This window comes from Xenopus tropicalis, chromosome 9 (genome assembly GCF_000004195.4).
Source record: "Xenopus tropicalis strain Nigerian chromosome 9, UCB_Xtro_10.0, whole genome shotgun sequence".
NCBI lineage: Eukaryota > Metazoa > Chordata > Amphibia > Anura > Pipidae > Xenopus > Xenopus tropicalis.
In genome coordinates, this window is record NC_030685.2 from 89,689,435 (window position 1) to 89,716,945 (window position 27,511).

At 49.7% G+C, this 27,511-nt stretch overlaps 1 protein-coding gene across 1 annotated transcript; it reads right to left on the minus strand.

Moving 5' to 3' along the window:
- Positions 1-271: 271 nt before the first annotated feature.
- On the minus strand, positions 272-27,511 carry muc13 (mucin 13, cell surface associated). The gene is made up of 12 exons (XM_031893518.1): positions 26,994-27,511; positions 22,896-23,285; positions 20,760-20,888; positions 11,303-11,403; positions 10,766-10,824; positions 9,164-9,324; positions 7,549-7,688; positions 5,264-5,384; positions 5,100-5,137; positions 4,851-4,938; positions 3,176-3,368; positions 272-938 (listed from the first exon to the last, which is right to left on the minus strand). The coding sequence occupies exons 1-10, from the start codon at positions 27,046-27,048 to the stop codon at positions 4,927-4,929; spliced, it is 1,206 nt and encodes a 401-aa protein (XP_031749378.1). The 5' UTR covers positions 27,049-27,511; the 3' UTR covers positions 272-938; positions 3,176-3,368; positions 4,851-4,926.

Here is a 27,511-nt window from a genome sequence, read left to right on the forward strand (position 1 = left end):
TTACAGGGAGGCCCAGAACCGGTCCAAAACAAAAATATAGATAAAACTTTCATAACAACCCCCCCCCCCCCCCCCGGGTTTATTTGGAGCCCAATATCTGGGTACAGACTGGGGGAACCAAGACCCCCGACTCCCCCCCCCGAGTCCATTCCTGGGAGGGGGGGTCACTATCACACAACTCATTTGCCCCACACAGGGCTATAGCAATGGGGCATTAGTGCCCTCCTACCCCCCTACATATAACAATAATATAGATATAAAGATTAATCAGTCGGTTTCACAGTAGAATTTATTATTTATAAATTATTTATCATTTATTATTTTTTTCCCATAACACACAGACGACCCGTCAGGGGGCGGAGCCTGAGTGAGCGCCATTTGCAGCAGCACAAAAACCTTTTTTGATTTATTTTTTATTTCAATAACAGTTACCCTTTATAACTGGGGGCGGCCATCGCCATAGCAACAATAACAAGGTCACATTTCCCAAATGTCTATTTTTCTTACATTTTGTAGATTTGACACAAATGATTGTGACCCCCCCCAGAGCCAATCAGCGGCCGGCGGATACGCAGACCCTTACGGTATATATAGAATTATTATATTATTTATTCCTTGCGCAGGAAACGTCGCGGCGAATCACTGATTCATTTTATTATTTGGTACAAAAATAAATTAGTTATAAAAATAAGTCGGTTTCCCATAGAAATGGATCCCGAGATCCAGCGAAACTGACAGTTTGGGTCCCCACAGGGCCCTGTCTGCTAAGCAGCGCTCCCAGCCGCCCCATCCCACCGGCTACAGGGGAGGGGCAGTTGCTGGACCTGCCTGCAGGGGGCGCTGGGATAAAGGGAAAGTAGGGGTTCTGATAGAGTCCAGTTGTGCCGGCGCCGGTCTCAGTACCTTCTCTCCCTGTTGGACATCTCATACCAGGGATCCTAAAAGAGGGGGGAAAACATTAATGAGCAGTGGGAGAGAGTTGGGGGGCAAGCGATCAGCCCGTATATTGGGGGGCAAGCGATCAGCCCGTATATTGGGGGGCAAGTGATCAGCCTGTATATTGGGGGGCAAGCGATCAGCCTGTATATTGGGGGGCAAGCGATCAGCCCGTATATTGGGGGGCAAGCGATCAGCCCGTATATTGGGGGGCAAGCGATCAGCCCGTATATTGGGGGGCAAGAGATCAGCCTGTATTATTTGGGGGGCAAGCGATCAGCCTGTATATTGGGGGGCAAGCGATCAGCCTGTATATTGGGGGGCAAGCGATCAGCCTGTATATTGGGGGGCAAGTGATCAGCCTGTATATTGGGGGGCAAGTGATCAGCCTGTATATTGGGGGGCAAGTGATCAGCCCGTATATTGGAGGGCAAGCGATCAGCCTGTATATTGGGGGCAAGTGATCAGCCTGTATATTGGGGGGCAAGCGATCAGCCCTGTATATTGGGGGGCAAGCGATCAGCCTGTATATTGGGGGGGCAAGCGATCAGCCTGTATATTGGGGGGAAGCGATCAGCCTGCTATATTGGGGGCAAGTGATAGCCCGTATATTGGGGGGCAAGTGATCAGCCCGTATTTGGGGGGCAAGCGGCCCGTAATTGGGGGCAGCGATCAGCCTGTATACTTGGGGCAAGCGTCAGCCTGTATATTGGGGCAAGCGATCAGCCTTGTATATTGGGGGCAAGTGATCAGCCGTATATTGGGGGGCAAGCGATCAGGCCTGTATATTGGGGGCAAGTATCAGCCCGTATATGGGGGCAAGCGATCAAGCCCGTATATTGGGGGGCAAGTGATCAGCCCGTATATGGGGGGCAAGCGATCAGCCCGTATATTGGGGCGGCAAGCGACAGCCCGGTATATTTGGGGGGCAAGCGATCAGCCCGTATATGTGGGGGCAAGCGATCAGGGCCCGTATATTGGGGCAAGCGATCAGCCCGTATATGGGGGGCAGCGATCAGCCCGATATTGGGGGGCAAGTGATCAGCCCGTATATTGGGGGGCAAGCGAGCAGCCCGTATATTGGGGGGCAAGCGCATCAGCCCGTATATTGGGGGCAAGCGATCAGCCCGTATATTGGGGGGCAAGGAATTCAGCCCGTATATTGGGGGGCAAGTGATCAGCCCGTATATTGGGGGGCAAGCGATCAGCCTGTATTATTGGGGGCAAGCGATCAGCCCGTATATTGGGGGGCAAGCGATCAGCCCGTATATTGGGGGGCTCCGGCAATTACATTTCCAAATAACTAATCCAAATTTAGAATTTTGTTGCATTTCTTTATGCTTTTGGGTGGATATTCCCTTTATACTAGGTTATAGAATGGCCAATTCTAAGCAACTTTTCAATTGGTCTTCATTATTTATTTATTATAGTTTTTGAATTATTTCCCTTCTTCTTCTGTTTCTTTGCAGCTTTCAAATGGGGGTCACTGACCCCGGCAGCCAAACCCTATTGCTCTGTGAGGCTCCAGTTTTATTGTTACTGTTGACTATTCAGCCCCTCCCCTATTCATATACCAGTCTCTCATTCAAACCACTGCCTGGTTGCTAAGCTAATTTGAACCCTACCAACCAGATAACCAGATGCTAAAATTCCAAACTAGAGAGTCGCTGAACAAAAAGTTAAAAAAATGAAGACCAATTGCAAATTGTTTCAGAATATTACTCTCTACGGGTGAACATCCCCTTTAATAGACTCTGCCACTAGGGGGAGTGAGCATCCAATCAAGAGCAGAGAATATGCGCCTCTCGCTATAATCCTCGGAATATGGCACTGCTGCAAAGGGCTCAGGCACCAATGGGACCAACAGCCCAGTATTTCTATCTCTCCTTTCTAGATAAGCGACACTGCCTGGCATCTCTCTCTGTCTCTGTCTCTCTCTTTCTCTCTATCTCTCTGTCTCTCTCTCCCTCTCCCTCTCTCCCTCTCTCTATCTCTCTGTCTCTCTCTCCCTCTCCCTCTCCCTCTCTCTATCTCTCTGTCTCTCTCTGTCTCTCTCTCCCTCTCCCTCTCTCTATCTCTCTGTCTCTCTCTCTCTCCCTCTCCCTCTCTCTATCTCTCTGTCTCTCTCTGTCTCTCTCTCCCTCTCCCTCTCCCTCTCTCTATCTCTCTCTCCCTCTCTCTCTCTCTGTCTCTCTCTATCTCTGTCTCTCTCTCTCTCCATCTCTGTCTCTTTACTCACATCATCGTAGTCAGGTTTCGGGGTCGGCCTTGGGAATTCCTCGGTTATTTCGTATGAGTTGGACCCTCTGTTCACAAATCCCAGGTCCGTTCTGGCCTGAACTTTGGGGAAGAGACTCCCAGTGACCGGACTGTCTGTGTTCTCCTTGGTGATCAACTGGGTCCGTTCGTTATCACTGTTCCTCCTGCTCGACCTGAGGGCCACACGGCGCAAAATCACTGGGGTTTCTGTGTCATTAACTCTCTGTCCATCTCCCTATTTATCTATTGGGGTATCTGTGTATCTATTGGGGTATCTGTGTATCTGTTGGGGTATCTGTGTATCTGTTGGGGTATCTGTGTATCTGTTGGGGTATCTGTGTACTTGTTGGTATTTCTGTGTATCTGTTGGGGTATCTGGTATACTGTGGGGTATCTGTGTGTATCTGTGGGGTATCTGTGTATCTATTGGGGTATCTGTGTATCTGTTGGGTATCTGTGTATCTGTTGGGGTATTCTGTGTATCTGTTGGGGGTACTGTGTTCTGTTGGCGTATCTGTTGGGGTATCTGTTGTGTATCTGTCTGGGGTATCTGTGTATCTGTTGGGGTATCTGTGTATCTGTTGGGGTATCTGTGTATCTGTTGGGGTATCTGTGTATCTGTTGGGGTATCTGTGTATCTGTTGGGGTATCTGTGTATCTGTTGGGGTATCTGTGTATCTGTTGGGGTATCTGTGTATCTGTTGGGGTATCTGTTGGGGTATCTGTGTATCTGTTGGGGTATCTGTGTATCTGTTGGGGTATCTGTGTATCTGTTGGGGTATCTGTGTATCTGTTGGGGTATCTGTGTATCTGTTGGGGTATCTGTGTATCTGTTGGGTATCTGTGTATCTGTTGGGGTATCTGTGTAATCTGTTGGGGTATCTGTGTATCTATGGTGTATCGTATCTGTGTATCTGGGGTATCTGTGTATCTGTTGGGGTATCTGTGTATGTTGGGGTATCTGTGTATCTGTTGGGGTAATCTGTGGTTATTGTGTTGGGTATCTGTGTATCTGTTGGGGTATCTGTGTATCTGTGTATGGGGTATCTGTTGTATCTGTTGGGGTATCTGTGTATCTGTGGGTATCTGTTGTCATCTTGTTGGCGTATCTGTGTTTGTTGGGTATCTGTGTATCTGTTGGGGTATCTGTGTATCTGTTGGCGTATCTGTTGGGGTATCTGTGTATCTGTTGGGGTATCTGTGTATCTGTTGGCTGTGTATCTGTGGGGTATCTGTGTTTGGGGGTATCTGTGTATCTGTTGGGTGTATCTGTGTAATCTGTTGGCGTAATTCTGTTGGGTATCTGTGTAATCTGTTGGGTATCTGTGTATTCTGTTTGGGGTATCTGTTGTATCTGTGGAGCGTATCTGTGTATCTATTGGGGTATCCTGTGTATCCTGTATGGGGTACTGTGTATCTGTTGGAGGTATCTGTGTTATCTGTGGCGGTATCTGTTGTATCTGTTGGGTATCTTGTGTATCTGTTGGCGTATCTGTGTATCTGTTGGGGTATCTGTGATCATATTGGGGTATCTGTGTATCTGTTGGGGTATCTGTGTATCTGTTGGGGTATCTGTGTAATTGTTGGGGTATCTGTGTATCTATTGGGGTATCTGTGTATCTATTGGGGTATCTGTGTATCTGTTGGTCACTTACTTGACAGAGAGGCCAATGACAGCTCCAAGCAGAGCAATGACAGCGGCTCCCGCGACGGATCCAACGATCACCAGGATCAGCAGGAAATCTACAAGAAAGCGGAGATTTGGGGTGAAGTTGATCCCACAGGGTGACATGATGCCCCCCAAATGGGCACGGGGTGGGGCTGGTACTGCCCCCGACGCTGAACCCCATTCTGCTATTGAGAGAAGGTGAGTGAGTACTTGAGTAGTAAGAAGTAATACTCACTGTCTGTACAGCCCTCCCCCGAGTAACCAAACTGGCACCTGCAAAACAACAGTAAAGTATTAATCCCATTGGTTCTTGGTCCGGTGGGCAGGTAAGTACCAGCACCGCCCCCCCGGGGGGAGAAAGATACCGACAATTCTACCTTTGTGCAGGTGAGAACTTACTTTTCACAAGAACCAGAAGCGGTTTTCTTATAACCCGCGAGGCACCGACACTCGGGGAGGCCTGAGGGCCCCGTCTGTGTACATTGCTCTCCGGGGAAATTCCCACAGATGGGGTCACAGCCTGGGACAGAAGGATAAGGGTTAATACTCGCCTAATGGCACCTACCCAGCCCCACGGGGTCCAAATAGGGTGAGATTCTAGGGTTGGACCCATAATGTAGAGAAACAATTGTTGTAAGGCAAGAACAGCATGACTAGAGGGCAACAGTAATACTAGATGGATCAGTAGGGCAAGGTGGAGTCAGTAGGGCAAGATGGAGATCAGATAGGGCAAGATGGGGGGACAGTAGGCCAGATGGGGACAGTAGGGCAAGATGGAGACAGTTAGGGCCAGATGGAGACAGTAGGGCAAGATGGGGACAGTAGCGGCAAGATGGGGGACAGTTAGGGCCAAGATGGAGACAGTAGGGCAAGATGGTGACAGTAGGACCAAAGATGGGGACAGTAGGACAAGACTGGGGACAGTCTAGGACAAGATGGGGACAGTAGGCCAAGATGGCCGGGACAGTTAGGGCAAGATGGAGACAGTAGGGCAAGATGTGACAGTAGGACAAGAATGGGCGACAGTAGGACAAGATGGAGTCAGTGGGCAAGATGGGACAGTAGGGCAAGATGGGGGACAGTTAGGGCAAGATGGAGACATTAGGGCAAGATGAGACAGTAGGGGCAAGATGGTGACAGTAGGGACAAGATGGAGACAGTAGGGCAAAAGATGGTGACGTAGGACAAGATGGGGACAGTAGGACCAAAGTTATGGGGAGGACAGTAGGACCAAGATGGGGACAGTAGGACAAGATTGGGACAGTAGGACAAGGTGGGGACAGTAGTTACAAGATGGAACAGTAGGACAACCGATGGAGACAGTAGGACAAGATGGGGACAGTAGGGCATGATGGCGACAGATTAGACAAGATGACGCAGTAGGATAAGGTGGGGAGGACGTTAGGACAAGATGGAGAACAGTAGGACAAGATGGAGACCAGTAGGACAAGATGGAGACAGTAGGACAAGAGTGGAGACAGTAGGGCAAGATGGAGACAGTAGGGCAAGATGGAGACAGTAGGCAAGATGGAGACAGATAGACAAGATGGAGTCAGTGGACAAGATGGGGGACAGTAGGACAAGATGGGAGGACAGTTAGGGAAGATTGGAAGACAGTAGGCAAGATGGAGGACAGTAGGGCAAGATGGAGACAGTAGGCAAGAGGGACAGTAGGAACAAGTGGAGACAGCTAGGGCAAGATGGAGGACAGTAGGACAAGATGGAGTTCAGTAGCGGCAAGATGGGACATGTAGGACAAAGATGGGACAGTAGTGGCAAGAGGGACAGTTTTAGGACAAGATGGAGACATTAGGGCAAGATGAGACAGTAGGACAAGATGGAGACAGAGGGCAAGATGGGACAGTAGGGACAAGATGGAGACAGTAGTGCAAGATGGAGACAGATAGGCAAGATGGAGACAGTAGGCAAGATGAGAGACAGTAGGGCAAGATGGAGACAGTTAGGACCAAGATGGAGTTCAGTAGGGCAAGATGGGAAGTAGGACAAGTGGAGACAGTTAGGGCAAGATGGAGGACAGTAGGACAAGGATGGAGCAGTAGGGCAAGATGGGCGACAGTAGGACAAGATGGAGACAGAGGGGCCAAGATGGAGACGTAGTACAAGATGAGACAGTAGGGGCAAGATGGTGACAGTAGGTCAAGATGGGGACAGTAAGGACAAGATTGGGTGACAGTAGGACAAACATGGGGACAGTAGGAACAATTGGGGACAGTTAGGACAAAGATGGGGACAGGTAGGACAAGGTGGGGACAGTAGGACAAGATGGAGACAGTAGGACAAGTGAGACAGTAGGAACAAGATGGGGACAGTAGGGCAAGATGGGGACAGTAGAACAAGATGGGGGGACAGTAGGTAAGGTGGGGACAGTAGGACAAGATGGAGACAGTAGGACAAGATGGAGACAGTTAGGACAAGATGGAGACAGTAGGACCAAGATGGAGACAGATAGACAAGATGGAGACAGTAGGAAAAGAGGAGACCAGTAGGGCAAGATGGAGACAGAAGGGCAAGATGGAGACAGTAGGGCAAGATGGGGACAGTAGGACAAGATGGAGACAGTAGGGCAGGGGATTCTCACTCACTGGAACAAGGTACAGTAAATCTAGGGGGGGAGGGTTACGGGGGGTTTACATGCCTTTATGGGGTAGATGTGGGGGTGTTACCTCTGCAGGACGTGTAGGTCGGCTGTGAGGAGGAGGAAGGGTAGAATCCTGCTTTGCACGTACACACGGGGGTTTGGAATCAGTTTGGGTGCAAGTTGTCGTCTCAGCGTCACAGTAGAAACCGTCGCAGACAGATTTTGCTGGTCGGCAGAAAACATATTTATTACCATGAATATGGGTGCTGGGTGCCTGGGTGCTGGGTGCTGGGTGGCTGGGTGTCTGGGTGCCTTACTGGCAAACAGCCAACAGGACAGGTATCAGCGAGGGAAAGGGCCATGTATTTATATACACAGGGTCCCCGGCCCAGACCCAATCCCAGAACCCCCCGGGCTGCAGATCTCCCTCCCCCCAAAGCGCTGAAAGTAAGTGATTTACATGCACTCGGGGGTGGGGGTCAGTCAGTTTAGGGTGCCCCTGCAGGGGGGGGTTGTGGGGGCCAGAGCTGATTGAAAGATAAGACCAATGGGGGGTTCGGCTGCCCTGAGTGTGACCCATAATTTGGGACATTCGAGCAGAATTCTGGGTATTATGACATTGGACAGAGGGGGTATTTGGGGGTGTGTAAGGGGGTAGTCGGGGGTGCGTTAAGGGGTATTTGGGGCGCGTTAAGGGGGTATTGGGGCGCGTAAGGCGGGGTAGTTGGGATAGGTGCGTAAGGGGGTATTGGGGTGCGTAAGGGGGTATTTGGGGGTTGTGTAAGGGGGTAGTTCGGGGTGCGTAAGGGGGTATTTGGGGCGCGTAAGGGGGTCTATTTAGGGCGCGTAAGGGTATTGTGGGCGCGTTAAGGGGGGTAGTTGGGGGTTGCGTAGGGAGGTATTTGGGGGTGATGTAAGGGGGTTATTGGGGGGAGCGTAAGGGGTATTTTGGCGGGTGCGTAAGGGGGTATTTTGGGGGGCGCGGTAATGGGGGTATTTCGGGGCGCGTAAGGGGTATTGGGAGTGCGTAAGGGTATTTGTGGGAGCATTAAGGGGAGTATTTGGGGGTGCGTAAGGGGTATTGGGGGAGCACATAAGGGGGTATTTGGGGGTGCGTAAGGGGTATTTGGGCCGGGGAGGTAAGGGGGATTTGGAGGTGTGCGTAAGGGGGTATTCGGGGGTGTAATGGGGGTTATTTGGGGCGCGTTAAGGGGGTATTTTGGAGTGCGTAAGGGGGTATTGGGGGAGCATAAGGGGTATTTGGGGGTGCGTAAAGGGGTTATTTGGGGTGCGTAGGGGGTATTTGGGGTTGCGGTAGGGGTATTTGGTGGGAGCATTTAAGGTGTGGTATTTGGGTGCGTAAGCGGGGTATTTGGGAGCGTTAGGGGGTATTTGGGGGTGCGGGTAAGGGGTATTTGAGGGGCGCGTAAGGGGGTATTTGGGGGGCACGTAAGGGGGTATTTGGGAGTGCGTAAGGGGTAATTTGGGGAGCATAAGGGGGTATTTGGGGGTGCGTAAGGGGTATTTGGGGGCGCGTAAGGGGGTATTTGGGGGTGCGTAAGGGGGTATTTGGGGGCGCGTAAGGGGATTTGGGGCGCGTTAAGGGGGTATTTGGGAGTGCGTAAGGGGTATTTGGGGGAGCATAAGGGGGTATTTGGGGGTGCGTAAGGGGGTATTTGGGGGTCGCACCCTGTACTTACAGGAATACGTCCCAAGCAAATTAGTTCCATTATTATATGTATTTATTGCCTCCAGCACCTCCTTCTCAGTCACCGCCTTCGGCACAAACACATGGAAACATCTCACCGACACCGGCACCGAGTTCCGGCTGCTTCTGCTCTGCACTTTGGGCTTCGGGGCGCTGAAATACACAAATTCTCTCTTATTAAATAACCACAAACCTTACAATCTAATCACAGGTTCCAAGGATGCTTCATGCCTAGTAACCCATAGCAACCAATCAGCAAGCAGCCAGCATCTGACTCATAGCTGTGACTTCCAATCAGTCTGTTGGTAAATTATTATTATTTATTATATCATATTAAGTGGCCTATTAAAGAATCTCCCCAAACTGGAATATATATATCAGTAAATATTGCCCTTTTACTTCCTTTCCCTTGAGCCGCCATTTAGTGATGGGCTGTGTGCTCCCTCAGAGATCAGCTGACAGGAAGTGATACAGCTGTGTGCTCCCTCAGAGATCGGCTGACAGGAAGTGATACAGCTGTGTGCTCCCTCAGAGATCAGCTGACAGGAAGTGATACAGCTGTGTGCTCCCTCAGAGATCAGCTGACAGGAAGTGTCGAACAGCTGTGTGCTTCCTCAGATCGGCTGACAGGAAGTGATACAGCTGTGTGCTCCCTCAGAGATCGGCTGACAGGAAGTGATACAGCTGTGTGCTCCCTCAGAGATCGGCTGACAGGAAGTGATACAGCTGTGTGCTCCCTCAAGATGATCAGCTGACAGGAAGGATACAGCTGTGTGCTCCCTCAGAGATGAGCTGACAGGAAGTGATTACAGCTGACAACAGTGCTCCCTCAGAATCAGCTGACAGAACGTGATTACAGCTGTGTGCTCCTCAGAGATGGCTGACAGGAAGTGATACAGCTGTGTGTTCCCTCAGAGATCAGCTGACAGGAAGTGAATACGCTGTGTGCTCCCTCAGGAGATGAGCTACAGGAAGTGATACAGCTGTGTGCTCCCTCAGAGATCAGCTGACAGGAAGTGATACAGCTGTGTGCTCCCTCAGAGATCGGCTGACAGGAAGTGATACAGCTGTGTGCTCCCTCAGAGATCGGCTGACAGGAAGTGATACAGCTGTGTGCTCCCTCAGAGATCGGCTGACAGGAAGTGATACAGCTGTGTGCTCCCTCAGAGATCGGCTGACAGGAAGTGATACAGCTGTGTGCTCCCTCAGAGATCGGCTGACAGGAAGTGATACAGCTGTGTGCTCCCTCAGAGATCAGCTGACAGGAAGTGATACAGCTGTGTGCTCCCTCAGAGATCACATGACAGGAAGTGATGCAACTGTAACAGGAAGTCGTGCCTGTAGCGCGAGCAGGTTACACAGCCCCTTAGTTACAATCACTTGTAGCAAACTGGGGGCTTAGTAACACTGTCACTTTGCTTTTTGTCTCAATGAGACCCAGTGACTGCTCCTTTATGTGGAAAAAGGCGAATCCCCCATCTGATCCCCTCCCCCCGATAATGATTTACCAGGGTTACAGAATAAAAACAGGATGGAAGGGCCCCTTACACAAGAGCTTGCAATCTAAAGGGTAACATCTAGCATTGACTCTTACCTGATGTCCGTTATGATGGTGTCTGAATAATTGGTGTTATTTTTAAAGCAGTCCCTAAACTGTAGAGAAAAAGACATTTAAGACATTTAGTAGGTTATAGAATGCCCTGTTCCTAGCAACTTTGCAATTGGTCTTTATTAATTATTTTTTATCGTTTTTGAATTATTTGCCGGCAGCCACAAAACCTTTGCTTTTGTGCTTTTTTTTATTTCTTATCTTTCTATTTGGTCCCATTCATACTCCAGTCTGTCATTCAAACCCTTGCCTGGTTGCTAATGTAAACAAGACCCTAGCAACCAGATAGCTGCTGAACTACCAAACTAAAGAGCTGCAAGAAAAGCCCCTAGTGACGCAGCAGTGACGTAAGTGGAACCCGAGCAGCTCGTTAGAACTGATGCGGCTGACGGAAGCCTGGGAGGTACATTTAGTGAAAGAATCTTTTTAGGAAATGTAACAAAATACAAATTGACAGAATTGTGATAAAATCTCCCCCCCGAGCTCAGTCGCTACAGTCACTTCTCTATGGAAACCACTTACGTGTGTCAGTACTTGATTGTAAACAGCAGTGTATCCTGGTGAGTCCTTCTTGGGGTTAAAAGCCTCGGCGCTGAGCTCAAGGTTCCCATAGAAAGCGTCTCCTGAAATATAGTGAGAAACATTAATGGGTTCAGAACAGATCCCCCCATTGTAAGCAGCAGTCCTGCCCTGCTTTATGGCTGAGATTCTAGCTATCTGTATAACAGAGCATTCTGTCACAGTGGCACAGATCCTATCTGATCCCCCCCATTGTAAGCAGCAGTCCTGCCCTGCTTTATGGCTGAGATTCTAGCTATCTGTATAACAGAGCATTCTGGTCACAGTGGCACAGATCCTATCTGATCCCCCCCATGTAAGCAGCAAGTCCTGCCCCTGCTTTATGGCTGAGATTCTAGCTAATCTGTATAACAGAGCATTCTGTCACAGTGGCACAGATCCTATCTGATCCCCCATTGTAAGCAGCAGTCCTGCCCTGCTTTATGGCTGAGATCTAGCTATCTGTATAACAGAGCATTCTGTCACAGTGGCACAGATCCTATCTGATCCCCCATTGCAAGCAGGACGTGTTTGTCAGTGCTCTGCAGGGAACCAGAGGACCAGGGGAATGGAGAGCGTCAGCCCAGGCCAGGTGAGGCCTGGGCGGGCAATTCTTCCCGTGAGACCCAGGCTTGGGGGCCCAACTTTGGAAGGCCAGAGGATTACAAGATCTGGAGGGAAAGGCCAGGAGGAGAAGGCGGCAGCAAGGGGTCCGCAGGGAAGGCAGTGAAGGGCCAAAACTGCTTCTGAGAGAGGAATCCCAGCAGCCATGTTGGAAGAGAGGAAAGAAGCTGGAAATGGAGGAGGCAAAGCCAAGCAAAGGGAGGTACCTGTGTGTGTGCAGCCTGAGTGTGGGAAGGGGGAAGGGAGGGAAAGTGGACAGAAATTTGTGAAAAGTTACTGAAAGTAAAACAACATTGCAAGTAAAGCTGAAAGTAAAAAGCCGGATAGTAAATGTGATACTAATGCTGAGCAGTTGGGTGAGTTGGGTGAGAGCTCAGGGAACAGTGATACTGGAAAACACCAACCCCCTAAAGCCAAATCCCACAAATCACACAGTAAAACTGCACCCTACTGTTCCACAAACAATGTTTATTTCACATGCTGAGTCCAGTAAAAGATGGAGGCCTGTCTGATACCTGGTCTGTGTGTAACTGGCAGCACTGAACCCCCCGGGGCTACTGACATGCAGCCTGAGGCACGTGGGGAATCAGAGTGCTGGCTCTGGAGTCAGTGAGGCTGCAGCAACTGGCGGCCATCTTACTTCTCCCCAAACTTACAGGCATCCATGTTGGTACACCCAGCAGGAATGGTGCTAGCAATGAGTCATCTGCACAAGCAGCAAAACCTGTTGGTGGCCATCTTGCTTCACCCAGTTTAGGGATCGGCCATGCAAGGGACCGTGGTGCAATGTCTGTAAGTGACAAGAATGGTTTAAAGGGGAAGTGCACTGATGTAAATAAAAATGTTCCGCTTGATGAATCTGGCAATATTGACACTAATCAGCTGGTTAAGCTAATAAAATTAGCTCAAGAACAAGAAGAGAAAAAGAAAAAGCTTAACTTGATTTAAAGCAGGCCTTTAGTGCTTATTCACTCGCAAAGTGAACACCAGGATTTCTATCTCTGTAAAGTGGATGAAATTAATGCAGATCTCAGAGAACTGGAAAACCAGATTTCCATTGTGCAAGGAAAAAATTGGCCCAATGTCTGAGGTCTTTTCAAACAGAAAAAAGATTTGAAAAACAGCAGCGGCGCCCCAGGGCACACGTACAGATCTGCCCACCCAATATCCACCTCTTCTTCCACCTCCGGCAATGAGAGTGATGCAGGGAGGGGTGGGAGATTAACAGCAAGGAAAACCATTGTGGCGCAGATACACCCCCCGAACTTTGTGTTTAGCGCCCATGAGATCAGCACGGTGGAAGATAAAATGCAGAAAAAAGTGAGAGCGGCTTTCAGACAAGAGGAGGAGTTTGTTTATTCGCATAAGGACTTTCCCTCCCTTCCCGCAACTTCCCAACATCCTTCTCCATTAGAAGAAACAACTGTGGACCAAGATGGGACTCCTGCCTCTGGGCAGCATGCTCCTAAGGTTCCAAACCAGGGGCACGGGCAGTCGAGTGATATGGAATTGACGAACCTGTGGCCCAGTGCCATAAGGGAGGGCGAGAGAGCGCCAATGGTGCTGTGACTGATGTTGCGCATGAAATAGAGTGCGATGTGAGTGAGGAGGAGAATGTGTGTGCGGCTGAGACTGTGGCGCGTGAGAGTGAGGAAGGGAATGAAGTGGCTGTGAGGTGCATTGAGTCGGTGTTAGAGGATTCAAGCACTGATGTACTGATACCTCTCTTGTTCCTCTCTCTAATGTCTCCTCTGGTGCTGTCATCTAACCCTGATCCTCCCGTTAATGTCTCCTCTGTGTTGTCACCTAACCCTGATCCTCCCGTTAATGTCTCCTCTGTATTGCTATCTAACCCTGATCCTCCCGTTAATGTCTCCTCGTCATCTAACTCTGCTTTTTCCCTGTAATTCTGGTTCGGCTACTGTTAGTAAAGCAGTTTTAGGGCAGAAATCTGGTGTTAGAACCACAAACTCCAAAGTGGCACCTCCCCCACCAGTAAATGCATGGACTAGACCAGTGAATAGGGTGAGAGTCCGGGTGTAGAGAACAATATCATAGGATCGGTATTTAAGCAAAAACCTAGTCAGGCTAAGATGGACGGGTGAGAAGGAGTTGATGCCGACCTAGAGATGAGATAGCAAAAGAGATGCTCCTGAAACAAACAACTCTCACTCCATCTGGCGTTAGAGCCTATATCAAGTTCTCTGAGTTAGAGTATGACGTGGTGTTTTAAAACCTCACAAGGGCTGGAACACTTTTGGCAGGACTATGATAATTTTAAGAACGTTGGCCTTTGGAAAGAATTTTCGGGTTATTCCTATTACTAAACCTGAGACACGAAAAGTCACAGTTCTGTTTAAAAATGACCGTGTCCGCCAGAAGACATCCTACTGTGGTTAAAGAGGCACTGCAAAGTGCTTACGCCCCTTAGAATGGATATAGACAACAATGGCTACTGGTCCGGCGGTTGGTGTGCCAATGTTGAGTTAATCGTAAGACACAATGTCCCTCACCCATCTGCCAAACTCGCTATAACATCGGAAGTGAGCGAGGCATAGTCTTTTATCCTGGCCAGCCGAGGGCATGCTTTAAGTGCGGGTCCTATAGACACCGGGCAAGAGATTGTGCAGTAGTAAGGTGCTCACTGTGTGGTGGGGAAGGGCATACAAGCAAAACAGTGTGAGGATGTAAAGGTGCAATTTGTGTGGGCACTTTGGTCACCCACACCAGGGCATGTCCAGAGGCTCTCCATAACATCATGAGAGACTGCCCCCAGCTGGAGGAGGAAATGGCAGAGGATTTAATTAGAGGAACTACAAGAAGAGCTTCATAGTGACCTGCCCTAAGCCCAGCCATCCTCTGTAAGCCTGTTAGGGTCTCTAGAACAAGACCCAGAGATTGCTGCCGCCCCTGAAATCCTCTTCTTTCTCCAGGCAGTGAGCAATGAGTCCAATCCCATTACTGATGTTCCTGTTAGTCAGCCTTTGTTTAAACAGCCTCTCCCGCAGCGTCAAAAACCTCAGCCCTCTGTACCTAGAAGGTCTAACCCATCTGTACCTATTGCTCAGAATAGGGTTAAAGCATCTCCTTCACCTGAGGAATGGATAAATGTAAAGGGAAAGAAGGAGAAGGAGAAAGTGATAACGCAACCCCATCCATCTAAATGTGTCCCATCTATGACAATACGTTTGGAAAATAAATTTGATGTTTTGTCAGAAAGTAAAACATGGGGGGAGGCAATGGAGGAGGCAGAGGAGTTGGAAAGAATAGGAAGGGAAGAGGAGAAAGAAAAACTGGAGGCGAAAGGAAGGGGCAAAACAAGAGGTGAGGGCTCTACAAGTCCGATCTAGAGATGGTCACAGATAATAGTGTGGCAGAAGGTTTAGACAGCAATAGTGACAGTGGTCAGGTATCAGAGATGGAAACTGAAAGGCAACAAGTCAGTAGCCCTCCAATCTTGGAAAAAAAGGGGGAGGGGGGTACATGTTGGGGTAAACAGGATGACTCTGATGAGTTGATATCTCTGGGTGATGATGATCCTATCCCCTCAGGGACACAGGTCAAAAGATTTGGTGACCTAGAGGGGGACACTAGTCAAGAGGATAAAAAAAGGAGGTACAAAAAATTAATATCTAATTATGGCTTTCTTACCTCTCAGGATAATTTCATCCAATGTGAACAGTATGAAACACCTCAAGCAATGTTTCAAGTCTACCCAATCCCTTGGGCTACTCCAAGCAGACATCTTCTTCATCCAAGAGACAAGGCTTACCACCACTGCTGGATATTAAAAGAGCATCTAGAGAGTGGCACTGGGGTCCAGCATTCTTTTCTATCGCTGCAGAGCCAGGTGCTGGTGTGGGGCCTCTTGTTCCCGGGGGTTCTCTGAGATAAAGGTGCACCGTCTCCTGGAGGTTGAGGTAGGCAGATGCCTTATGTTGGATGTTACAGTACGGGGCGTAGACTGAGGCTTATAAACATCTATGGGCCTCAGTCAGTGTCGGGGGAGGAAAAACCTGTTGAAAGAAGTTCAGCAATATCTCCACACCTCTATCCCAGTCATTGTGGCTGGAGACTTTAACCAGGTCCTAACTGCTCAGATAGGTCTGGTCGGTTTGATAAATATGAAAGTAATTCTTGAAAAATATAATGCAGCAGGCAGATTTGATTGATGTCTTTACCCACAATGGCCGGAGTGCTAAACATACCTATCACTGTGCAGGCAGGAGCAGTAGGATTGATATGGCCTTTCTACGTATGGGGGAAGTTTTTACAGAGGTTGAAGAGATCTTGGTTGACCACTCTGATCATTTTGCTTTGTCCTTTTTGTTGGGGGCTTCCTCTGTTCCAGCAAAAGGCAAGGGGTTGTGGAGACTAAGCACTGATTCCCCTGGAGGGAGAGTCTGTGCGGCATTCCTTTGAAGCACTCCTTCAGTGTGAATTGACGAAGATTGTATTTTTTGACTCTATGTCACAATGGTGGGAAGAGGCCTAAGAAGTCATTCCGCTCCTTCTTCGTAAACTATCTGTTATACGGGAGGGAAATAAATACAAGAAGTACCTGTCCCTACGTAGGAAGCTGGAGTCCTTGATTTCGGATGGGGTGGTGGGGGAGAAAGTTTCCCAGCTGAAACGCTTGATCAGGCGCATCAGTACAGTCGCTACAGGTCTCTGGTTCTGGAGAGGGATTATGGAGGCTTTCATTCCCCAGATCCCTTTCGGAATTGTAGGGAAGCTGTAGCAAAGAAATTAATTGTTGGTTTGAGGGACTCCAGGGTGTTGTTCAGAAAATCAAAGGGTGGGATCCTGGAAGTTGTTCGAACCTACTATGCTGACCTGTTTAAGAGTAAAGCTTTGGACAGGGAAAGGATGAAAGCTTTCCTGGAGGGAACCCCGGGCCCTGATCTGCATGATTTGGACTTTTCATCTTTGGTAGCTGACATTTTGGAGGACGAGGTCAGGAAGGCAATAGATCAACTGAAGTTAAAAAAAGCCCCAGGCCCAGACGGCCTCACAGCCGAATTTTATAAGACCTTTAAGATCTCTTGGCCCCAATTCTCGTGGAGGTCTTTAGAGACTGTCTGGGTGGAGGTATCTTACCTCCCTCCATGAGATTGTCCTCCTTGGTGTTGCTATCAAAGGGCAAGGATCCTTCAGAAGTCAAGAATTGGAGGCCCTATTGCCCTCTTGAAACACCGATAGAAAGCTTCTTGCAAAGGTGCTTTTTTCTAGATTAATTTTGTTTTCAGGCACTTTATTGTCCCGTGAACAATTCTGCACGGTGAAAGGGCGGAGCATCTTTGGGGCACTCTTGTCTGTACGCGAAGTGTTTGAAAACATGCAAAGCCCATAATAGGGGAAAATATGTTTTAGGTCTTGATCAGGCAAAAGCCTTTGATAGAGTAGATCATGAGTACCTATGGGCTACTTTGCGTAAGTACGGCATCCCGGAACAATTTACCAATTGGCTTGCTGCTTTGTACAGGGAGGGAGAGAGCTTTCCGCTTGTTAATGGTTGGCGTGGTCAAAGCTTTGGGGTTGAGGCGGGAGTGCGTCAGGCGTTGTCCTCTGAGTCCATTGCTGTATGTGTTTGCGATTGATCCGTTCCTACGTAGCGTGCAAGCTTTGGACTTGGAGGGCTTTCGGGCCCCTCACTGCCTGCCCCTAAAGTTAGTGGCCTATGCGGACGATGTCTCGGTCGTATCTCACAGCCTGAGGAGGGTTGGGATGTTGATGGGGCCATCGGAAGTTACTCAGAGGCCTCTGGGTCTCTGGTCAACACTGACAAGTCGGAAGCTTTCTGGACTCTGGACGGGGAGCCAAGATTTCCCAATTCATGAATTCCAGGTAGCCTCCACCGAAATAAAATCTTAGGGGTCAAATTCGGGAGGGATGATAATGCCAGGCCTAAATTGGAAGTCAAAACTGGATGCTGCAGACGTAAAGGTACAGCAGTGGAAGAAATGGAAGCTGTCCTATAGAGAAAGGGTGAAAGCTCATCAAGGCCTACCTGGTCCCTCTCCTCCTGTATGTGTCTTATGTTTACCCTTTGCCAAAAGCTTTCTATGTGAGGATTCACAGTCTGTTCTTCCAGATGCTCTGGGGGAGCAGGCTGAACCCTGTAAAAAGAGGGATAACTTACCTGCGGACAAAAGAGGGTGGGTTGGACATGTTGTGGTCCTGTGGCTTTCTTTGGCACCATTTTTCCTAAAGTTTAACTTGGGCACCTGGGTCAAAGAACAAGTGGTCCGCGTGGGAAAGCAGTGTCAGGGCCTGGGCATTCCCTTTTGTAGGAGACTGGTTACAGGGCGATAGGGTGAAGCAGGTGCGGGTGCGACATGGTCGTTTCCCTCCATACCTCGTCCTGGCACTGAAGCTTTTGAGAGTTTGGGACATCCGAATAGATGAACTTGGCACATCCTCCAGGCGGGATCTTTATATGAGGGTGCGGGGGGTCTATTTTGTTGTTCCAATGGTTTTGAAGGACTGCATTGGGGGGACTTTGAAGGAAAGTCTCCGTTTCTTAAACCAGCCACAGGTTACCTCCCAAGTTCTTTGATCTGGCATGGCTCTCACTTCAGGGAAGGCTCTTTGTCAGGGGGAATGTAAAATATCTTTCTGTTGTCGATAGGAAACTGCCCTTGGGGTTGTGGAGTAGAGGAGTCGCAGGAGCATTTCCTTCACCAGTGCCCCCTGGCAAACAGTGTGCTCTCACAGGTATCCCGGCACTATGCGCCCCGTTCCTGGGCACCCTTTCTTATGCTGAATTGGCATACGGTGTCTCAGACAGGAGGCACAATCACCACCGCGAGACAGTGTACCTTGTAATAACAGCAGTAAAGTACCACCTATGGCTGGGGAGATGTCACTACACAATGGGGGTAGATGTGACTCCTGAGGGGATAAGGAAAATTATTGTAGAAGAGTTGCGCTTCATTAGAGCGTCAGAACAAACGCGCCCCCACTTCTCTGCATCACAATGGAGGGGTTTCACCTTTTAGAGTCCAACCCTGAGTTATGTGTCACTCTGTTTTGCTTTTTGCTTTTGTTTTTTCCAAGAGCGTGATACTGCTCTGTTTCTTTTCCTTAGGTTCATGTTTGGTGGAATTTTCCTCAGCACCTCGGCAGATGCCTACAATTTTTATTTGTTTCCTTGGGGTCTATCTCATCTATTTTTGGGTGGGGGACGGGGTTAGGGTGGGCTGTGGTTCTCAAAGACAATATAAGCAAACTGTCCTGGATTTGGTCTTTTCTGTGGGGGTGGGGAGGGAACCAACAAGGACAGAGGATGGACTGTGACAATCGGTTGTCTTATGAAGGGGTAGGGGGGCGGAGGTGGTGTGGTTATATTGTAAATATATACATATGGACTGACCCAAGGAACTTTGCTCATTTAGTAGCAATTTGATGTTTGTTTTGTTTGATTGAGGTGTGTACTTCTTTATGAACAGTGTTTATTTTATAATATAAAGAAAAATTCCTATCTGATCCCCCCCATTGTAAGCAGCAGTCCTGCCCTGCTTTATGGCTGAGATTCTAGCTATCTGTATAACAGAGCATTCTGTCACAGTGGCACAGATCCTATCTGATCCCCCCTATTGTAAGCAGCAGTCCTGCCCTGCTTTATGGCTGAGATTCTAGCTATCTGTATAACAGAGCATTCTGTCACAGTGGCACAGATCCTATCTGATCCCCCCATTGTAAGCAGCAGTCCTGCCCTGCTTTATGGCTGAGATTCTAGCTATCTGTATAACAGAGCATTCTGTTCACAGTGGCACAGATCCTATCTGATCCCCCCATTGTAAGCAGCAGTCCTGCCCTGCTTTATGGCTGAGATTCTAGCTATCTGTATAACAGAGCATTCTGTCACAGTGGCACAGATCCTATCTGATCCCCCATTGTAAGCAGCAGTCCTGCCCTGCTTATGGCTGAGATTCTAGCTATCTGTATAACAGAGCATTCTGTCACAGTGGCACAGATCCTATCTGATCCCCCCATTGTAAGCAGCAGTCCTGCCCTGCTTTATGGCTGAGATTCTAGCTATCTGTATAACAGAGCATTCTGTCACAGTGGCACAGATCCTATCTGATCCCCCCCCATTGTAAGCAGCAGTCCTGCCCTGCTTTATGGCTGAGATTCTAGCTATCTGTATAACAGAGCATTCTGTCACAGTGGCACAGATCCTATCTGATCCCCCCATTGTAAGCAGCAGTCCTGCCCTGCTTTATGGCTGAGATTCTAGCTATCTGTATAACAGAGCATTCTGTCACAGTGGCACAGATCCTATCTGATCCCCCCCATTGTAAGCAGCAGTCCTGCCCTGCTTTATGGGCTGAGATTCTAGCTATCTGTATAACAGAGCATTCTGTCACAGTGGCACAGATCCTATCTGATCCCCCCCCATTGTAAGCAGCAGTCCTGCCCTGCTTTATGGCTGAGATTCTAGCTATCTGTATAACAGAGCATTCTGTCACAGTGGCACAGATCCTATCTGATCCCCCCATTGTAAGCAGCAGTCCTGCCCTGCTTTATGGCTGAGATTCTAGCTATCTGTATAACAGAGCATTCTGTCACAGTGGCACAGATCCTATCTGATCCCCCCATTGTAAGCAGCAGTCCTGCCCTGCTTTATGGCTGAGATTCTAGCTATCTGTATAACAGAGCATTCTGTCACAGTGGCACAGATCCTATCTGATCCCCCCATTGTAAGCAGCAGTCCTGCCCTGCTTTATGGCTGAGATTGGGGTTCCCAGACCTGTTCATATGACTGTAAGATACATGTATAAATATTTCTCACCTTGGATGCAGATTAATTCAGTTTCATTAAAGTAATAATTCAGGGGACACTGACAGACGAAGGAGTTGTAGAGTTGGATGCAGGTAGCAAAGGATTTCCCACAGCTGGTTGCACTGCATGTCTTCTTATCTGGAGCAATAAAATACATTTATATATATAAGATGAGACCGGGGGGGTCTGTAAGATACGGGGGATGGGGGGGGGGCTGAGTGAGGGTCAGTAGCTAAAGGTGGGGGGGATAGATGGATATAGGGATGGGATACAGGATGGAATAGCAGAAAGGAAGGAATACTGGGAGCTAAAGAGAATAATTGTATAAAGGCACCATGAAATGGGAATGTTAGGGGTATTAGATACAAACAGGGGAAGGTTACGCACCAGTTTGGGGCAATAGTTGGTTACAGATTGTTGGCAGAAGGGGCAAATGCCTTGGGCTCCACTGGGGGCCCGGGGGGTCTGAGTTAGACTGAGACCATGAGTTGGGGAAGGGGGGGCACCAGGCAGGGCACAGGGCACAGGTGGTATTGCCTTGGGCACTGAGCATCTCTGGTTGTTACATAGGGACAAAGGAGGAGGAGGATCGGCCCGAGGAGGAAAATGCCCGACACTGAGGCAAATAACCCGCCCCGAAGTGATGGCAACTTAGTCTGGAACCTCAGGGAAACTGCACTGAATACTGAGAATGAGACACATGGGAGCCAAGGGCACGGGACACACGGGCAGTGGGCAGATATATAGGGACGTGGGGCATGGAAACCGTGTTGGGCTGGGGAACCAGGGGCCCAGGGGCAAGTCTTGCACTATAGCCCCCCCTTATATTCACCTATTGCTCCCTTCATCTGCATAGATTATACATCCTTCCCATCAGCCCCTGCCCCAGTGAGCTTACACTCTAAGGTCCCTATCCCATTCCCATCAGTCCCTGCCCCAGTGAGCTTACAATCTAAGGTCCCTATCACATTCCCATCAGCCCCTGCCCCAGTGAGCTTACAATCTAAGGTCCCTATCCCATTCCCATCAGCCCCTGCCCCAGTGAGCTTACAATCTAAGGTCCCTATCCCATTCCCATCAGTCCCTGCCCCAGTGAGCTTACACTCTAAGGTCCCTATCCCATTCCCATCAGTCCCTGCCCCAGTGAGCTTACAATCTAAGTTCCCTATCCCATTCCCATCAGCCCCTGCCCCAGTGAGCTTACAATCTAAGGTCCCTATCCCATTCCCATCAGCCCCTGCCCCAGTGAGCTTACAATCTAAGGTCCCTATCCCATTCCCATCAGTCCCTGCACCAGTGAGCTTACAATCTAAGGTCTTTATCACATTCCCATCAGTCCCTGCCCCAGTGAGCTTACAATCTAAGGTCCCTATACCATTCCCATCAGTCCCTGCCCCAGTGAACTTACAATCTAAGGTCCCTATCCCATTCCCATCAGTCCCTGCCCCAGTGAGCTTACAATCTAAGGTCCCTATCCCATTCCCATCAGTCCCTTCCCCAGTGAGCTTACAATCTAAGGTCCCTATCACATTCCCATCAGCCCCTGCCCCAGTGAGCTTACAATCTAAGGTCCCTATCCCATTCCCATCAGTCCCTGCCCCAGTGAACTTACAATCTAAGGTCCATATCCCATTCCCATCAGTTCCTGCCCCAGTGAGCTTACAATCTAAGGTCCCTATCCCATTCCCATCAGTCCCTGCCCCAGTGAGCTTACAATCTAAGCTCCCTATTACACTCCCATCAGTCCATACCCCACTGACCTTACACTCTAAGCTCTAAGTCCCTACCCCACTGAGCTTACAGTCACTTGGGACAGTTTTATCAGGTTGGGGTGCAAGAAATGCCCACTGACACCTGGGCCCACTGGGAGTTTCTGTGGTACCCGGATGGACCAGTCTAACACTGGACAGAAACGTATGGGTGGATAGAGGAATATATATATATATATATTCTGGGGAACCAAATGGGGTGGGTGTAGGTGGGTGTAGGTGGGTGTAGGAGAATTAACCAATATCTCCCATAGAAATAACGAACTATACAAATAATACGGAACAATCGGGAGCCTCCCAGCTGTACCAGTCCCTGGGATGAATCCCCCGTATCCATATTTTATCCCTTTCCCATAAGTCACAGCTTCTTACTGACCTGGGGCTGGGGGGGCAGTTGTGGTGCCGGTGAGCTCGGGTTTAGCGGTCGAACCAGCCCCTCCTCCGGTGACATTTGTTTCAGCCGGTGTCGTTACATTGTAACTTGGCTCAGTCACATTAGATGGATCCCTTGTTGCATTGACAGTCGACTCGGTTGCATTGACAGTCGACTCGGTTGCATTGACAGTCGACTCAGTTGCATTGATAGTCGACTCGGTTGCTTTGATAGTCGACTCAGTTGCTATGGTACTCGGCTCGGTTGCTTTGATAGTCGACTCGGTTGCTATGGTACTCGGCTCGGTTGCTATGGTGGTCGGGTCACTCACACTCTCGGTTGTTGCACCGGTCACAGTTGACGTTCCTGACTCGGCTGTGGTTGATTCAGATTCTAAAATAATGATTTGTTTGATACAAAATGAAAATAAAGTCACTGTTAGAAGAACCGCTGGTACCATTCTAGCCCTCAGCGGCTACTAAACTGCTAAACTGAGGCGGCTACTAAACTGAGGCTACTAAACTGAGGCTACTAAACAGTGGCTACTAAACTGAGGCTACTAAACTGAGGCTACTAAACAGTGGCTACTAAACTGAGGCTACTAAACTGAGGCTACTAAACAGCGGCTACTAAACTGAGGCTACTAAACAGCGGCTACTAAACAGCGGCTACTAAACTGAGGCTACTAAACTGAGGCTACTAAACTGAGGCTACTAAACAGTGGCTACTAAACTGCGGCTACTAAACTGAGGCTACTAAACTGCGGCTACTAAACTGCGGCTACTAAACTGAGGCTACTAAACTGCGGCTACTAAACTGAGGCTACTAAACTGCGGCTACTAAACCGAGGCTACTAAACTACGACTACTAAACTGAGGCTATTAAGCTGAGGCGACTACTAAACTGAGTCTGCTACAAAATTGATCAGAACCTTCCTATCCTTATTGACTGAGATCTGGTGGGTTTCGTACCCTTTAGACAACATATAATATTCACCATTGAATTAATAACTTGGTTGGGGGGGGATTGGGGGGCTCCCTAATTTTCTGTTAGGGAATATTCTCATTAAATATGATTTTCTTCCCAGTTTTCTATCACAGTAAAACAGATATTATTTCCCAACTTGTAACTGTAACAATAGAACGAGGAACGAGACAGGGGTGACCCCTGCACCCCATACTTTTTGTTTTAGCAACAGAATAGTTGTCTGAGTCTCGGCGCAGCAATAGGGGCATCAGTGGATAATGGGGGATATTGGGGGGTCAATGGGAACAGAAGTGTCCGTAGGACTCGCTGCTCACTATTTCCAGACTGATCTCCGTACGGAACCTTTTTACTGTTCTAGACAAATTTACTTTCTGCCCTTACAATAAACATTTGCCCAATGGGAAGCTCTGCCCATAAATGCCCCAGCCCAGGTGATAAAACCTTTAGAACTTTACTTGGCCTTTACACGGTCTCGCTCCTCTATAAGGTACTTTGTGTTTGAATAACAGGTTCCTGCGGCACTGAGGGAGTTAAATGATAGGAACCTCATTAGAATCCTTATAGAGACTTTTATTCATGGAAATTGGTCCCAGGTTCGTTAGGGTAATATTATGTAAATGAGCATATTCCGTGGATCTTGTATTTGTTTAGAGCTCGGCTTTGCCCTCCCCCCCATGTCTTTGCCCCCCCATACCTTTGGCCCCCCCCATGCCTTTGCCCCCCCCCCATGCCTTTTACAAGGGCCACCATTGTTTATGGCACAATAAGATCATCAGTTGGACGGTTCTAGATTGACAGGTAGAACGTTCCAAACCGAGACCCTTACAGATATAATCAGGTAGAACATCACCTACAGGTTCTACAGTAAAGACCCTCAGTCCCCCCGACCCACAATGCAAAGCTCCATTTGTTTCCTTTATAGACAGAACCAACTCCCCTGTAGAACCCTAGTGGTGTATAAGGGACCGGGTGCAGATTTAACCCTTACACTCAGCATTGGCAGAGTTTGACCCTACCCGCTCCCCGTAGCCCCATCAATGTACTGGCACCGGGCCGGCATACAAAGGCGCTGATCCCAGTTGCTATGGGGCGTTGCCGGGCACAATGGGACATGGATCCCGACGTTGTACTAAAGGTGCAGGATTTATGGATCGGAGAGATCACGTTGATACACAGAGATCGTAGGGTTAATGCGCCAAACTTCCCTCGGATAAAGCCATCGGGGAAATATCTCGGCTGCCACTAAAGTTGGGGGGCACCAACCCCACTATCTGGGGGTTCGGCCGAACCCTGAACCCTCTGTGCAAAGCTTCGGCCAATAACGAACTGAATCTGAATCCTAATTTGCATATGCAAATCAAGTCACCAAAGAGCTAAAAATAGCCGCGCGGCGAAACGACTTCTGTGTTTGTGGGACGAAAGGTCACAGGGATCCACCCAATCACTAATCCTGCTGGAAAGGCCGATCCCTGGCCGATCCCTCTCTGAATCCCTGGCCGATCCCTCTCTGAATCCCTGGCCGATCCCTGGCCGAATCCCTGGCCGATCCCTCTCTGAATCCCTGGCCGATCCCTGGCCGAATCCCTGGCCGATCCCTCTCTGAATCCCTGGCCGATCCCTGGCCGAATCCCTGGCCGATCCCTCTCTGAATCCCTGGCTGAATCCCTGGCTGAATCCCTGGCCGATCCCTCTCTGAATCCCTGGCTGAATCCCTGGCTGAATCCCTGGCCGATCCCTCTCTGAATCCCTGGCTGAATCCCTGGCCGATCCCTCTCTGAATCCCTGGCCGATCCCTCTCTGAATCCCTGGCCAATCCCTCTCTGAATCCCTGGCCGATCCCTCTCTGAATCCCTGGCCGATCCCTCTCTGAATCCCTGGCTGAATCCCTGGCTGAATCCCTGGCCGATCCCTCTCTGAATCCCTGGCTGAATCCCTGGCCGATCCCTCTCTGAATCCCTGGCCGATCCCTCTCTGAATCCCTGGCCGATCCCTCTCTGAATCCCTGGCCGATCCCTCTCTGAATCCCTGGCCAATCCCTGGGCGAATCCCTGGCCGATCCCTCTCTGAATCCCTGGCTGAATCCCTGGCCAATCCCTGGCCGATCCCTCTCTGAATCCCTGGGCGAATCCCTGGCCGATCCCTCTCTGAATCCCTGGCCAATCCCTCTCTGAATCCCTGGCTGAATCCCTTGCCGATCCCTCTCTGAATCCCTGGCCAATCCCTGGCCGATCCCTCTCTGAATCCCTGGCTGAATCCCTGGCCGATCCCTGGCTGAATCCCTGGCCAATCCCTGGCCGATCCCTCTCTGAATCCCTGGCCAATCCCTCTCTGAATCCCTGGCTGAATCCCTTGCCGATCCCTCTCTGAATCCCTGGCCAATCCCTGGCCGATCCCTCTCTGAATCCCTGGCCAATCCCTGGCCGATCCCTCTCTGAATCCCTGGCTGAATCCCTGGCCGATCCCTGGCTGAATCCCTGGCCAATCCCTGGCCGATCCCTCTCTGAATCCCTGGCTGAATCCCTGGCCGATCCCTGGCTGAATCCCTGGCCAATCCCTGGCCAATCCCTGGCCGATCCCTCTCTGAATCCCTGGCCGATCCCTGGCTGAATCCCTGGCTGAATCCCTGGCCAATCCCTGGCCGATCCCTCTCTGAATCCCTGGCTGAATCCCTGGCCGATCCCTCTCTGAATCCCTGGCTGAATCCCTGGCCGATCCCTCTCTGAATCCCTGGCTGAATCCCTGGCCGATCCCTCTCTGAATCCCTGGCTGAATCCCTGGCCGATCCCTCTCTGAATCCCTGGCCGATCCCTCTCTGAATCCCTGGCTGAATCCCTGGCCGATCCCTCTCTGAATCCCTGGCCGATCCCTGGCATATTAGTGCATTCAATTTATATCATCATGGTCTCAAACTGCCCCCCCCCCCCCCCCATTCTGCTGTTTTGGTCTGGGACTCACCCCCCTATTTAAGCCCCTATCAGACTGCGCTTTGCACCCCAATGTGTGTAACTGATCGGCGGGAGGGGGCTGTACCCCCAATATGAAACACTATATATGAATAACATATTAACCCTTCCAGCAGCCCCCCCCCCAGCGTGCCATTAACCCCGTACTTACCAGTCTGGGCCAAGAGGCTCAGGAGCAGCGCACAGACCAGCAGGTGAGGCTTCATGGCGACAGCGAATGGGAAAGTCTCTCTCTGGTTCCCCTATAAGTTCCCGTGGGGTTCAGAGTCCGCGCCCGGATTGACGTCACCGGCTAATTACCCCGGGTTGATAATTAATGGCAGCAGATACATTTCCTTGTGAATCCGAGAGTCATAAATGCAAGTGATGTTCCATTGTGAATGGAGGAATTGCCCTTGTAGTTACTGGTTGCTAGGGTGAGCGATGCTAGCAACCAAGGCTGGTGGCAGAGGGGAAGGAAGGGGCAATGCGGGAAGCCCTCCCTATTTGGGGGCAGATAATGTAAATGTAAACAACACCGCCCCCCCCAACTGTCACTTAGGCAGGAACTCCCGGCGGCTCCTGTGAGACGGCATTTGGGTGTGGGAGTTGCAGTCTAACAACACGTAGGGGTCCCGGAGGGATTTCGGGCCAGAGAGAAGCAGAACCGGTACCAGAGAGACAGTTTTC

What these genes read in the sequence shown, in the direction of transcription:
- muc13 (XM_031893518.1), bottom strand. Translation starts at nt 27,048, where the DNA reads ATGAAGCCTCACCTGCTGGTCTGTGCGCTGCTCCTGAGCCTCTTGGCC. An exon ending in AACTGCCCCCCCAGCCCCAG is followed by an intron (nt 20,889 to 22,895) that starts GTCAGTAAGAAG and finishes TTATTGCTCCAG; the next exon opens with ATAAGAAGACATGCAGTGCA. An exon ending in GACCTACACGTCCTGCAGAG is followed by an intron (nt 5,385 to 7,548) that starts GTAACACCCCCA and finishes CTTCTGTCCCAG; the next exon opens with GCTGTGACCCCATCTGTGGG.